The sequence below is a fragment of the Sinocyclocheilus rhinocerous genome, unplaced genomic scaffold (assembly GCF_001515625.1).
Source record: "Sinocyclocheilus rhinocerous isolate Xijiao unplaced genomic scaffold, SAMN03320098_v1.1 scaffold1303, whole genome shotgun sequence".
Classification (NCBI taxonomy): Eukaryota; Metazoa; Chordata; class Actinopteri; order Cypriniformes; family Cyprinidae; genus Sinocyclocheilus; species Sinocyclocheilus rhinocerous.
In genome coordinates, this window is record NW_015625581.1 from 429,378 (window position 1) to 444,853 (window position 15,476).

Sequence of the window (15,476 nt, forward strand, 5' to 3'; positions counted from 1 at the left end):
TATAAAATCTTAAACTAGTCCCACTGGATTTATAACTGTGAGTTTGACTTAAAGTGGCAAGAATATGTTTGTGAACCGTTTAATAATGTCTATATTGTTGCATTGATGATCATAAAACGTGTCCGAATTGATATTCCATAAAATTAGTGATCTTCATCAATTGCACAATTATAGAAATCTGACAAAATTAATAATATACAAAGAGTTTTTTTATATCAGACTTTTATTTATTTATTGTTTAAAACATTGAGTGATCATTGACAAGACAGGATGGAAAAAGTAAGTGAACCTCTGTGCTTCTCCAAATGCTAATTGGAGTCAATTAGCGAGATGAGATTAGAAGTGTGGGTTGCACAGGTGCCCTGCCTTTTAAATAAAGTCACGCAAATCCTGGTTACTTCTCGAGGAAGGTTTGTTAGTGTAAACAATGCCTCCATTCCAAAGGCTTTCACAAGACCTTAAAAAAAAACACATTTTAAAAATTAGATGAAAAGGTTATGAAAACATTGCTAAAGACTCATTTGTGTTATTTGTTTAGGCAGATAGTGTTTGTCTGTATTTGTGAGTTAAATTAAGGTCAGACTGCATTTTATGCGTAATTGATGCAGAAATCCAGATATTTTCACAAACTTATTCTTGACATTCACTCTAAATTCCCAATGGTGAGATTAGATGGTTTTGGTGATTGTGCTTTTGACATTTGGAAATTGCAAGAATTCAGATTCACTTATGTAGTCAAAAACCTTTTAAGTGACACATTTCCCAGAGTCGGCCCATGGGGTTTTCTTTTGGTTCGATGCATTTCATAAGCAATATTACTTCAAAGAATTATGAATTATATAGCTTATTATTGAAACAGCTAGTGATGTAGAATATTTGAAAAGGGTGAGAAAGTTTGTCATCTTTAAATAAGTTTGGTAATGTCACCTGTATGCTGTTATTATTCCAGTGAAAGGAGAATACAGTTTATATTTATATATTTTTTTTATTGTGTTTAGATAAGGGAATACATATTTACTATTAACTAAGAGTTTTCCCTCAATAAATTCCTAATTTGATGCTTATTATTAGTTAGTAAGATAGTTGTTAAATTTAGATAGTTTGGATTAAGGGATCTGCAATATGGTCATGCAGAATAAGGCATTAATATGTGCTTTATAAGTACTAATAAACAGCCAATATGCTAGACATATGCATGCTCATAAGCAACTAGTTAATATTGAAGAGTGAATAGTATTCCCTAATCTAAAGTGATACCATTTTTGATTATTTTTATTTAGCATTTCTGGTTACACTTTAGGGTAAAACCTTATTTTGAGGTGTCCTTCTTACACATTACATGTACTTACTATTATAATAACAATAAATTATGTATAATTACATGAATGTAACCCCAAGACAAACATTAATCCTAACCCTAACCATATAGTAAATGCATGTAGTTAAAGGTACAGTAGGAGATCTTGGAAAATGCTAACTTTAGCCTGATAGCACTGAAAGCGAACAAAGAGACATTCAACCAGCATAACAAAAAAAAAATGTTTCTGAAGACAATCACCTATTGCACCTTTAATTAATATTACTCAGTACTTAAATATATAATTACACTGTATCAAGGACACCTTAAAATAAAGTAACCCATAGAGACCAATTCTCACTATTAACTAGTTGCTTATTAGCATGCCTATTATTAACATATTGGCTGTTTATTAGTACTTATGAAGCACATATTCTGCATGACCATATTCTACAGTACATCCCTAATCCTACCCAAACTTAACAACTACCTTACTAACTATTAATAAGCAGCAAATTTTATTGAGGCAAAAGTCATAGATAATGGTTTGGTAATGGCGAGAGTTGGACCTTAAAATAAAATGTGACCGCATTTCAATATATTTCAATCTAAATTGCTTGTGCACTTTTTTTCCCCCACTTTTTTTGAAGTCATACAATAGCTTTGTGTGAGAAACGTAAGCAGACACACAGCAAATTTGAAATTCAAGCAAAAGTTCCATAGGCCGCAGGTCTTGATTTTTTATTACAATCACATTTGGTTACATCATATGTGAGAATGCAGTGCTATGATTTTTGTGAAGATTCTTAAGAAAATTCTTTGTGCTCCACGGCAATAACAGCATGTGAGGGTCGCAAGGGTGAGTTTTCATTTTTGAATGAACTATCCCTTTAAGACCGTAAGTGAATTCTAGTCCCTGTAGCACAGTTGCCTCATTCTTCCTGTTTGTATGGGAAGCATCTGTTCAGAGGGACTCAGGATCCATATCAAATGCTGTTCCAACCCAAACTATGGTCATGTCACTGAATAGCACCATTACTGATGTGTGAGGCTCTGGCCACATCCAGACAGGTTTTTCAGTCCAACCAATTTCACATCTATCCAATAGCTCATGCCAAGCCGTTCTCAACACATGGCTGTCCGTGCGCCTCCTCAGGCACCCCTAAAAACAAAGTGAATTTCTGTAACCCTGCCTGCCAGCAGCCACTAATGGCATATGCAGAGCGAGAGTCATTAATATGTGTGGATGAACATGCAGAACAGACCGATGAGAGGGCACAAATTTGCGGGAAGGGAAGTGGTAATGCTTGGCATAATGTTTGAGTTTAGGATAGAAATGTGCATTGTTGGTAAACCGCTGATAATTCCAAATGCAAACCCAGCCGACACAGAATAACAATTCCATATAATCCCTCCCTCAGGCCTCATTCAGATTCAGACAAAACAACTGCTAACACTGGCTACTCTGAGACTCTGTCCTGTTCTCCAGATTTCACTCTCACTGGATCTCTGAAATGGATCAAAAGTGGATTTATTCAAACACAATTGTTTGCAGGTTATGAATTGTTATGCCCTTTATGACTCTGTTTAATTCATAAATGTATGAATCTATATTAAAAACCCCTCAAATTCTCAGATTAATACTTCACTTCGGGGTTTGTGTGACTTTTTACTAGTCGGTGGGTCATTGTTTACCTTGTGTAAATGACTCAACATACTGTGCAACATACATTGCTGTTTATACAAGCTGTACATTGACAGAGAACGTGTGAGTGGAAAGTGTCCGCACAACTGAGATGACGTGGGTGAGAAACAAGTGTGGATATTGCCACATTTGTTGCTTGCGTTGTCATTGACAATACAAAAACAGCCATGACACACTCACTTATAGTTTCTATATGCTTCTTCATTAGTTTCAGGGTGGTTGGCACGAATTGAAGCTTGTATGTGAAGACTCTAAATGACCTCAGACCTCAGTTTGTTTGTGGTTTGTGAATGCAGTGCCCTCTGGGATCACTTTATTTTCACTTTTATGTAATTCCAAAAATAAATTTGGCCATTACAGATTACTATACAAAACGAATGCAAGGCAGCTGCACTGGGAGAGTTTGTGGACAGAATTCTCCTCCAGCTATTACAATGTATAGAACAAGGACAGCTAAAGCCATGTGATTCACAACTAGTCAACACAGAGCCAACAAAACAGTTAGAGGCAGAAATAAGACACTGGTCCAACTGCACATAAATATTTTATGTTTTTTCAAATCTGAACCTCAGGATTAACTGCGTAATTTCAAAATTGTGTAGGTGACAAAATTTGATATGAAAATATGAGCCTGGTTTCTCCCAAGGTTTTTTTTCTCCATTCTGTCACTGATGGAGTTTTGGTTTCTTGCTGCTGTCGCCTCTGGCTTGCTTAGTTGGGGACAGTTAATTTCCAGCGATATCGTCGACTTGATTGCACAGATACTATTTAAACTGAACTGAGCTGAACGATGACCTCACTGAATTCAATGATGAACTGCCTTTAACTGAAAATTGAGTGTTTACTATTGTCCTTTTGCATTATAGACACAATGTTTTCCTAATCAATGCCTATTTTCCTATTTGATACTGTAAAGCTGCTTTGACACAATCTGTATTGTTAAAAGCGCTATATAAATAAAGGTGACTTGACTTGACTTGAAAATATGTATGACAGTGTTGATAATATCCAGTGTACCTACATCAGATTAAAGTAATTTACACTACCACTCAAAAGTTAATAAGATATTATATGATTATTTTAAAGAGATGAACACTTTTATTTAGCAAGGATGCATTAAACACAAAAAGTGCCAATAAAGACTTTTTAAAGTTCTATCATGACAACTTGATTTTAGCATGGTAATGAATATGTGGTTTGTTATTTGGTCTTGGGGGAATCTGCTATGCTGCTGCTGCTGCTTCTGTTGGTTATTGCTGTTGTTATAGATTATTTCTGCTGCTGCTGCTTCAAGTAAAGGAACTTGCTACTGCCAATACATACGCAGATACGCTGCTTTGAGTATTTAAGACATACTGCTGCTGCACGAATAGCATATATAATAACCTGTAGCAGATCTGTTCAGGTGGAACTGGGGAAGGTGGAGGGTTTCAGTGGAACTCTGAAAGCATGCTGCGAACTGCATGCTCTAGTGAATGCTAACCAGCAGATGCAACATGAACCAGTCAGCTTGTGTTTAGTAGTTAACGCTGTGATCATCAGTTTGTGTTAAGGACAGCCATCAGCCTGCGCCATCTAGTTTCATGGCAGAACTTGGCATTTACAAAAGATTTCTACAAATAAACACGGTTCTTTTGAACTTTCTATTCATAAAAAAAAAAAAAATAAAATCCTGAAAAAATCTATCATTGTTTCCACAAAAATATTAAGCAACACAACTAATAATAAGAATTTTTTTTTTTTTAGCAGTAACTCAGCAATGGTTTCTGAAGGATCATTTCAAGTGACATTTGAAGACTGGAGTAATGGCTGCTGGAAATTCAGCTTTGCCATAACAGCAATAAAATATACATTAAAATAAAAAAATAGAAATATATTAAATAGAAATATATTTAAACTATATTAAAATAGAAAACAAATATTTTTAAATGTAATGATATGCCACAATATTGCTATTTTACTGTATTTTTTCAATCAAATTAATGCCTTGGTCAGCATAAAATTCTTCTTTCAAAAACATTAAAAAATCTTAAAACACCAAATATGTAAATGTAAAATGTAAATGTAAATATTGCTAAGAGGCAAGTATTTGTTCACTCATGCAATATTCACTACTCAGTATACAGTAAGTGTCACTTAAAGGAAAGAGTAAGTGAATGGAAATGTCAGTATTCAGTGTAGTTCCAGACAATATCACAATCTATGATGTTAGATTTGCATTTTGTCCTGAATGACAAAAAAACAGCTTGGAATCTTAACTAATTTCAAAATAGATATAGACAAATATAAATGGTTTTATGTGGTGATTTTTTTTATTTCGCGTTTGTGTGCTCTTCAGACTACAAACATCTAAACAGATTTGAGTCTAACACACCAAAACAGACTTTTGCTGCTTGTCATGTTGCAAACAGGAAACTAAGTACAACGATTCACTGAGTAATAAAAAGACAACCCTTGTGGAATGTCTTTTTTGTTTTTAAAAATACAGAACTGGACTATTGTAATGCTCTCTTGGCGGGCCTTCCTGCATGTACTATCAAGCCTCTGCAACTGATCCAGAATGCAGCAGCCAGAGTGGTCTTCAACGAGCCGAAAAAAGCTCACGTCACACCTCTCTTCATCAGTTTACACTGGCTACCAGTAGCCGCTCGCATCAGGTACTGATGCTGATTCAAGGTACTGATGCTTGCCTACAAGACAACAACTGGCGCTGCACCAATATACCTAAACTCGCTAGTTCAGACCTACGCGCCCTCCAGAAGCTTGCGTTCTGCAAGTGAACGACGCCTCGTGGTGCAATCCCGAAGAGGCACAAAATCACTCTCACGGACCTTTTCCTGGACTGTGCCCAGCTGGTGGAATGACCTCCCTATCTCAATCCGATCAGCTGAGTCTTTAGCCATTTTCAAAAAAAATCTAAAGACACATCTTTTTCGCCAGCACCTGACCAATTAATACTAGCACTTACCTATTCTATTCTATTCTATTCTATTCTATTCCGTCTAATTTATTTAAATAAATAAAAAACACCTTGCTATGTGCACTGTGCTAGACTAACTAAGACTTGTCACAGCACTTGTATATTGTTGCTCTCTTGTAGGTCTGATTGCTTCTACTTTGTAAGTCTCTTTGGACAAAAGCGTCTGCTAAATGACTAAATGTAAATGTAGAACCATACATCATATGCTAAAAGTTCGTCAGTGCACATCTGTCTTGTCCCATGGTTAATCTTCTCAATGTCTGACTTCAATCTTATTAACGTAGACACTAGCTCGCAGGTCTGAAAAAAGACAAACCAAACAGAGAAAGGTCATCTGACTAAGAAGATGACCTCTGACCTTTAAGTGTCATTGATGGATCCGATTGATCGGTGCTGTAGCCTCCATTACCTTGAGCTGTCATTCTGATCTCCATCCACCATAGAATATATCCACCTGCCGAGGTTCCTGCTCTGCACCTGTCCGTGACACTGAGGGCTCTCGTGTCAGCAGCTGCCATTCTGGGCAGCAGGATATCTGTTTGCACAGGCCAGCTGAAAGCAGGTAGCGGCACGGCCCGAGGATTGAACCATCCAGAAAGCAGTGTGTCATGATGAAGCTGTCCATCAGCCCGTCACCTGCCTGTCCTGTCACTGCCCTATCAGTTGCCAGAGAAAAATATGGGCCGTGAGCAGGCGAGGCGGGTGCATGGTACTCGTGAACACACTTTTTTTTTCCACCTCGGAGTAGAAGTGCTGAGCTTCAGCAAAAAATAGGAGCTCTCAAGGGGAAGGCGTAAGTGTTTTTTTTTTTAAATTTCCAATTACATTACCCTACTGACTGTTAATACACTATTTTACAGTGGCCCGGTTGCCTTCACACACCTAAGAATGCAAACACCAGGAAAATATATTCACAAATCTCTTTGTAATGGGGTTGCATGGGAAAATTTCTTCACTGGTGTATTCTAGAATTTTGAATTTTAACCACATGAGGAGCCTAATTTGATTGCAGTGTGGCAGGAAAGTGGCAGTTAAAAGAAATGGGATATGATTATGTTGGCTTCGGTTCACAGGTATGAATTAAAATTAGGGCTGACTACCAATAAAATAAAACAAAAGAAAATGGAATAAAATTACTTGCATCATGCTTGCTGATTAACCGCCCATATCAATATTTGCAATATTTTGTGGCAGACAAGTAAACTGTTGACTTCTAAAGCCACTGTTTGTTTAATCAATATATTATTTGTATTTGCATATCATTGAAAATTAGTCCACAGCAATTTGACTGACAAGATCTGCATTTAAATTGTTACAATGAAAAATATTATTATGAAGTTTCTGTGCAAGTAAATTAAAGTTTGAATGTTACATGTTAGCATTTCCCCCGGTTTTTATATGTACAGGCAAGTTATGAAAATTATTTTTCTCATTCTGATGAAACTAGTAATATCTATCAAAACAAATCACTTCAGTGTTTCATAGTTTGTCATGAATGTAATTTTTCAGTGACAGACACAAGTTTGAAGTCTCAAGGGGGAAATATGGGTGCACTTGTCATGTGTACACACGTATTTCTATAAATAACCACATCGCCTGTTTCCTTGTCCAACTCTTGCATGTCGCTCACTAGCCACTGTGATGATATTATCATCTCTTGTGAACAACGACAGTATGTGGGAAAATATGATTTATGTTGTGTTTGTCATAGATTCAGAGCGCTATAAAAGTCTGAGATCATGAATGACAATTCTTTTATTTTGCTTTCTAGAATTGAGAATAAATAAATAAATAAATAAAAATAACAATTACATATATTATATTATCAAAACAACAATTTCAGTGAAAAATCTAGTTGAAAAATAAAGAAGAATGTCTGATCTGGCATCTCATTATTTTGCATTATTTGCTTTCTGTCATTTTACTTTAACATTAACTTTTGTTTCCTAAAACTATTTATTTACAGGTTTAAATGGGATTTTAAATAGAGCCCATTATAATCAGTGATGCTATCAACACTGGATGCAGTGTGGCGTGACATGACAAAACCCCGACAGTAAACTGATGCCACGTTCTATTTATGATGTACTGACACAAAATACAAATGATTTGCAATGGTCGCTTTGTCATGTCCGGTGTAGACACGGTGTTAGAATTTAGTTGAGTGACAATGATTAAAATAGATTTAATAAGATGCATCGCATGTTGTTTGTGGTTTACACCATAGTGTGATCTTACACATAGACAATCTAATGCATCACTTGTGAGAAACCCAGACAAAGCCCAGTACAATACCATCTTTGATCCACTGCCTTCTATAAGAGAGCTTTATGAACCATGTCCATCTATACACTTGAGAAAAGCTTCTTTCCTCTTCAGTGAAAGCCTCCTTGCATAATTTACCTGTGTAAAATCGGCATGATCCCTCTCTGCCAGTCATCTTGGCTTTCACAGGGCAAGTAGGCAGCTGAAATTACGGCTTACAGTGGGTCAATCAGACAGGGCAATTATAATGAGTTTTTAGTGCAGTGGAAATCACTGTAAAGAATTCAATATTGTGCAAGTCTTTACTCATAATTCCTCCATCTAGTGAAGAGGCTTTTAGGAGCTTTCACCAGCTTCAAGGAGACACAGTGCAATAATGAATGACTTTCATTTTGTGCTGCCATTGTTGTGTTCTTTTCTAGTTTTATTCATATTAGATGGATAAGGTAACGTGCATTACTTGACATTGCGGTGATACCAATAGAGGACAAAGCGTTTTTCCTTTACTGGACAATATATTGTTCCTTTACTGTAGTAGTAAAGTGAAATAAGGACAATTCATAGCACTCAGGTTATTGCAAAATACAAATTCGCACACACACACACAAAACACACACAGCAATTGTCTTTATGTCCATGGTTAGAAGAAGGAGTGCAGTGGAAAGAAAGCCCTTTGCTTTCAAACCAGTTCCCATCCTCTCTTAACTCAGAAAATGATTTGCGATACAGCCAAAATTGCGTAGAGCTGTCTCAATGTGGTTTCAACGCCTGCCAGGGATGACTGTGAACTGAAGCTCCCTCTTGTCTCTACCACCCCAGGGAACAGACCTTCTCTCTGTGAGGGCAGTGTCTTTCAAATAAATACTATTCTTGTGTGATTTCTTTCTGTATTCAGTATTTCATTTAAAAATAAATGAGCATCAAGAAAAAGCTTGCATAAAACTTTGGAGGCAAAACAGCTTGTGTAGTATTCTTTTTGTGATGAAATTGTTTTGTGTTTAGTAATTGTTCAGGTGTTTTTTTTGGCCAAAATCGAGTATATACTTAAAGATTAGAAGCAATTCTTCAAAACTATGCAATACTGATGCATTTGAATTTGATAAACTGGTCTCAAGAGGTACTGGTTGTTTTCACTTGAACATTTTAAAAGACAAAGTGTAATTGATCTGTTTCGTCCCCCAAGTATTGGTTCTGCACATTTTGATGGTCTTAGAGTTAATGGAGGGAGAAAGGGGACACTTTTGTTTTCTTTTATCTGTCAGGTGGAAATTGGCCAATGGTTTTCGATAATAGCAATATGTCACAGGAACTGAAGGGAAGGACAATTGTGTGCAAAATAAATTGATGGTCAGCTAACAAAGTTATTCTTTTACCTTACACAGGTCCATATGAGTAAGATGTCAGGGAAATAAATACAATGAAACAATATGAATTATTCCTTTGAGCTTGCACACATACATTGCAGACCTCTTGTATGGTATGAACCATGTCATCGCTGTCGCATGTTGAACTGTATTTTGAATATTGCTTTTCTAATTAAAAAAATTTGTGAGCATCAGTCAATGCTTCCTTTTTTCTTTTCTTATCCAGGGTGCACCTCTGGGCCTATGAATGAGACTAAAATGGTGGAAGAGAAGAAAAGACAAGAGGATGAAAGCCATCAACAATGCTCTACCCTGGGGAAATAAGCACAGGCCATTTTGAATTGGTGAAGCATTAAGACCCAGCTCTAGCACTCCACTAGTGTGAAAACTTCTCCATTGGAGACTTAACCTGTAAATGCATAAGCTATGGTCAGCGGGTTTAATAAGGGGCTGACATATCAGTGCAGAAACCCCCAACTCATGTGAAATAATTATCTGGACCAGAGAGTGGACATTTTGTCCCTTGGCTAAAGGGAAAGGGTTTATTACCCTACTTAAATACTGTGAGACTCCATCCAGCCTAGTTCAAACTCAAGTGGTACCCCAAGCTGCTACCAACTGGCATCGCTCATGGCTTCCAGGAGGGCATCAGGAGCTAGTATTGGAGGCATGGTGAAGAGTGCCTTCTTCTGGTCTTTGGCCATAATCTATCTGACTCACATAGGTGGAGTGAGGGGGGATTGTTGGCTCATAGAGGGTGAAAAGGGCTTTGTATGGCTGGCCATTTGCAGCCAAAACCAGCCACCCTATGAGGCCATCCCTCAGCATATCAACAGCACCATAGTGGACCTTCGATTGAATGAGAACAAGATCAAGAGCATCCACTATTCTGCCCTTAGCCGCTTTACCAACCTCACATACCTGAATCTGACCAAGAATGAGATTAATTACATTGAGGACGGGGCTTTTTCAGCCCAGTTCAACTTGCAGGTTCTCCAGTTGGGTTTCAATAAGTTGCGTAACTTAACCGAAGGGATTCTCAGGGGTTTGGGGAAGCTGCAGTACCTCTACCTCCAGGCCAACCTGATTGAGACTGTGACACCCAATGCCTTCTGGGAGTGCCCAAACATAGAAAACATTGATCTTTCCATGAACCGCATCCAGGTGCTGGATGGGTCCACCTTCACCAGCCTGACTAAGCTGACCACCTGTGAACTATACACCAACCCTTTCAACTGCTCCTGTGAGCTTTTGGGGTTCATCAAGTGGCTTTCGGTCTTTCCCAACAGGACAAGTGAACGGATGGTGTGCGATTCTCCTGCAGGAGTCTCGGGCTACAGTCTCCTAAGCCAGAATCCGAACAATCCCACATACCGGAATGCTCTGCATATGCTGTCCACTGTGTGCACGGAGGACTATGTGACTCCGTACATCCCTGTGCCTACCGAGACCACCACTTACCCTCCAGACTCGACGCCGTGTGGGCTGGAAGACTGTCCTTCAGGGACTGAACCGGAGGAAATCAGCATTAGTCCCACATACATAGACTTAGATGTGAAACCAATCATGAAACTCAAGCAAGTGTCTCACACGAATGCAGTAATCGCTGTTCAGATCCCTTACCCCTACAAGAAGATGTACATCCTTGTCCTGTACAACAACAGCTTCTTCACGGATATAAAGAATCTGAAGCGGCAGAAGGAGGACATTGAACTGAAAAACCTGAAACCCCACACCGATTACACCTACTGTGTGGCTTCCATAAGAAACTCGTTGCGTTTCAATCATACTTGTCTGACACTATCCACTGGGCCTAGGAATGGGAAAGAGCGAGTAGCTAGTAATGCAACAGCCACTCACTACATAATGACAATCTTAGGATGTCTTTTCAGTATGGTAATTGTTTTAGGGATTGTGTATTACTGCTTGCGAAAAAAGAGACAACAAGATGAAAAGCACAAAAAGGCAGGCAGCTTAAAGAAGAACATAATTGAGCTAAAATACGGTGGTGAGCTGGAGGGCGGGACAATATCCAGGATGTCTCAAAAGCAAATGATGGCTGGGGAGAGCATGACCCGCATGCCCTATCTACCTTCCGCCAGTGAAATGGAGCAATACAAACTGCAAGACATCAGCGACACTCCGAAAATGGCCAAAGGGAATTACATGGAAGTGAGAACAGGGGAGCACCCAGATCGAAGGGAATGTGAGATGTCCATGCCTGGCAACAGCCAAGGCTCAGTTGCCGAGATCTCGACAATTGCGAAGGAGGTGGACAAGGTCAACCAGATTATTAACAATTGCATAGATGCTCTGAAATCAGAGTCCACCTCCTTCCAAGGGGTGAAATCTGGTGCCGTGTCCACAGCTGAACCTCAGTTGGTACTGATCTCAGAGCAGCCTCAGAGCAAGTCTAGCTTCCTGTCACCTGTCTACAAGGACAGCTACCACCACTCTTTACAAAGACATCATGCGTCAGATGCCTCTCCAAAGCGTCCGAGTACAGCCACGGGTGGTCCAACGCGGAGTCCAAGGCCTTACCGTTCAGAGGTGTCCTACAAATCAGAGCCGAAGTACATAGAGAAGACTTCACCCACAGGGGAGACTATCCTGACCATCACGCCCGCCGCTGCGATACTAAGGGCAGAGGCGGAGAAGATCCGACAGTATAGTGAGCATCGGCACTCCTACCCCGACGCCCACCAAATTGAAGAGTTGGAAGAACCGGATAGTCGGAAAACCTCCATTTTGGAGCCCCTGACGCGGCCTCGTGCAAGAGACTTGGCTTACTCACAGCTCTCTCCCCAGTACCACAATCTCAGTTACTCGTCCAGTCCCGAGTACTACTGCAAACCGTCGCACAGCATCTGGGAGCGCTTTAAACTCCATCGCAAGCGACACAAAGATGAGGAGTACATGGCCGCAGGCCACGCTCTGAGGAAAAAAGTGCAGTTTGCTAAGGATGAAGACCTGCATGACATTCTAGATTACTGGAAGGGAGTGTCAGCTCAACAGAAATCTTAATCTACTCAAGTGTCTGTCTGTGTCTTTTTCATTTTTGATGGACCACAATGAACAGGACCAGAATTAATCCTTAATCTAGTGACATCACATTCTAATGGATACATATTACACTACAGTGAATTTCAACTTAGGGAAAAAGGTTTGTGTACCAAAATTAAATGATGTTACTTAAAGCAACAAGAGGAGAATATATTGCAAATATAAAATATATATATATGTTGAAATTGATTTTTAGTATTTGATTACCGCATGGCCAAGTCCTGTGACAGTGGATTTGCTGTTGTGTACTGTGAGACTAAAAAGAATCCAACAATGACAAGACATCTTCTGAAATCTTAGTATTTCTTCTGCAGGACTGTAATTTATGGACCATTTTTCTCCCGATATTTGAGTTTGTTCTAAATACAAATGAACTATGTACAGATACTGATTCTATATTTGCAATGTTTGCTGTTAAAAAATGGAGACAAAAATCTATAATGTGTATGATTCAGGTTTAGACCATGGATTTCGGAGTTATCTCCTGTGATATTATCTGTCCTTAAATGAATGTTTACCGTCCTGATGGATAAACATTGCACTGGTCAATGAAATGGCATATTTTCCTTTAGGCCACAGTTTACGCTATACCCTGCTTTGCCAATTTTCTGTTTAATCCATGCCACTGATCAGACCACACAATATTACACAGAGGCTGATATGATGTTACATTTGTGTATCATAACCACAAAGTGAATCGGTTTGGTTGGGGTGGTGTAGATGAAACATCTGCATACATGATTTCAGTGTCAAAATGGAAGAAAATTAAACATAAGTAGAGCATTTTGACACACATTTATGTCTGATTTGTTTACCAGTAAAGCGCTCCACAAAACATGCACTTCTGCTTTGACCTTACGATGCCTAATAGTAGTGAGGGGTTATCTGATCGTGAACCAAAGTGCTTGGGTGGCAGCTCATCACACAAATGAAAAATTTCTGAAAAATTCACAGAAAAATTTCTGCAGATGTTTCCACCAATCTCGAGCCAACAGCCCTATGGATGAATGTATTACATACATAAAGCAGCCTTTTCAGCTGCAGTTTCTTTGCAATTTTTGTTATTGTTGTATTTACAACCACATAATCCCCATTTTTCATGCTGTATGCTGAGTTTTGATATTCATACTTATTTTCAGTTTCGTGCATTTGGCATTTCTGTCAACAATATTTAATCAATCAGAAAAAAAAAAAAATGTTTATAAACCTAAGGGTATTGTTTTAGGCTTTTCTACTGTTCGGCGGGTAAAAATGCTTTTGTAAATGTTGAATGCCACTGCACGGACCCTGTGATGATCACTGCTGATCTGAAAGGTGAGACATGAGTAAGAAAGACTAAATTACCCAGCTGAACTGTTGCCACTGAATTTGTACATCAGCTATTTAGATAAATGCAGGAAGTAACTGGGTTGTCCAATTTCTTTTTTTATTTAAACCGCCTTAATCGTCTGGAAATATCTGTATAACTGTATTTTTCTTTTTTCTTTAAGTGTTGATGTTTTTGAAAAGTCTTCATCTGTTGTCATTTTTTTTAAAAGACAATACATTTCAGTAGATTTCAACAGCTGTCAGGTTTATATGTAATCTAGCAAGTAACCTACACATTTTTATATTGCATAGTGTAGCACTCCTGTATCTCATTCAACTTAGAAATGTTGGGAAATCTGTGAACGGAGAGCATCAGATACAAACAAGAGCACAATGTGTGTTATTTTGTATTTCTTAAAACTATGTTACCTGCTTTCAGACGAAGTACTGTGAAATAAAGGAAAGGGTGCACCCATACTGTCACGATCCTTATGATAACATTTCTTTGGAGTCCTCTGCTTTTATAATTGTTCACCACTTAAATACTCTTTACAAAATATTCACAAAAAAAATGAATGAATAATTTGAAATAATCGGATGAGTAATTATGTGATACAATGACCATATTTCAATATTTGCTGAGAAATCCCTTTACAGGAAGATTATTCAAATATCTTTTTTTATAGCTGTTCGGCGGGTAAAAATGCTTTTGTAAATGTTGAATGCCACTGCACGGACCCTGTGATGATCACTGCTGATCTGAAAGGTGAGACATGAGTAAGAAAGACTAAATTACCCAGCTGAACTGTTGCCACTGAATTTGTACATCAGCTATTTAGATAAATGCAGGAAGTAACTGGGTTGTCCAATTTCTTTTTTTATTTAAACCGCCTTAATCGTCTGGAAATATCTGTATAACTGTATTTTTCTTTTTTCTTTAAGTGTTGATGTTTTTGAAAAGTCTTCATCTGTTGTCGTTTTTTAAAAAGACAATACATTTCAGTAGATTTCAACAGCTGTCAGGTTTATATGTAATCTAGCAAGTAACCTACACATTTTTATATTGCATAGTGTAGCACTCCTGTATCTCATTCAACTTAGAAATGTTGGGAAATCTGTGAACGGAGAGCATCAGATACAAACAAGAGCACAATGAGTGTTATTTTGTATTTCTTAAAACTATGTTACCTGCTTTCAGACAAAGTACTGTGAAATAAAGGAAAGGGTGCACCCAAATTGTCATGATCCTTATGATAACAGTTCTCTGGAGTCCTCTGCTTTACAAAATATTCACATACAATGAATAAGTGGTTACAAGGAGTGTCACTTAATTTGAAATAACCAGATATATAATTATGTGGTACAATGACCATATTTCAATATTTGCTGAGAAATCCCTTTACAGGAAGATTATTCAAATATTTTTTTTTATAGGATGACCATACATCCTCTTTTCCCAGACATGTCCTAGCTGGGATTTCTAATTTGCCTAAA

The 15,476-nt window shown here is 38.1% G+C and overlaps 1 protein-coding gene across 2 annotated transcripts in view; it reads left to right on the forward strand.

Annotated features, from left to right (window-relative positions):
- elfn1a (extracellular leucine-rich repeat and fibronectin type III domain containing 1a) overlaps window positions 1-12,815 on the forward strand; it is a 119,798-nt gene extending 106,983 nt beyond the window's left edge. For both annotated transcript variants that reach the window (XM_016569566.1, XM_016569558.1), the window contains one exon: window positions 9,838-12,815. In XM_016569566.1, coding sequence (XP_016425052.1) covers window positions 10,242-12,635 — 2,394 coding nt within the window. In that variant the 5' untranslated portion in view covers window positions 9,838-10,241 and the 3' untranslated portion in view covers window positions 12,636-12,815. The remainder of the gene's footprint in view (window positions 1-9,837) is intronic.
- The last annotated feature ends 2,661 nt before the right edge of the window (window positions 12,816-15,476 follow it).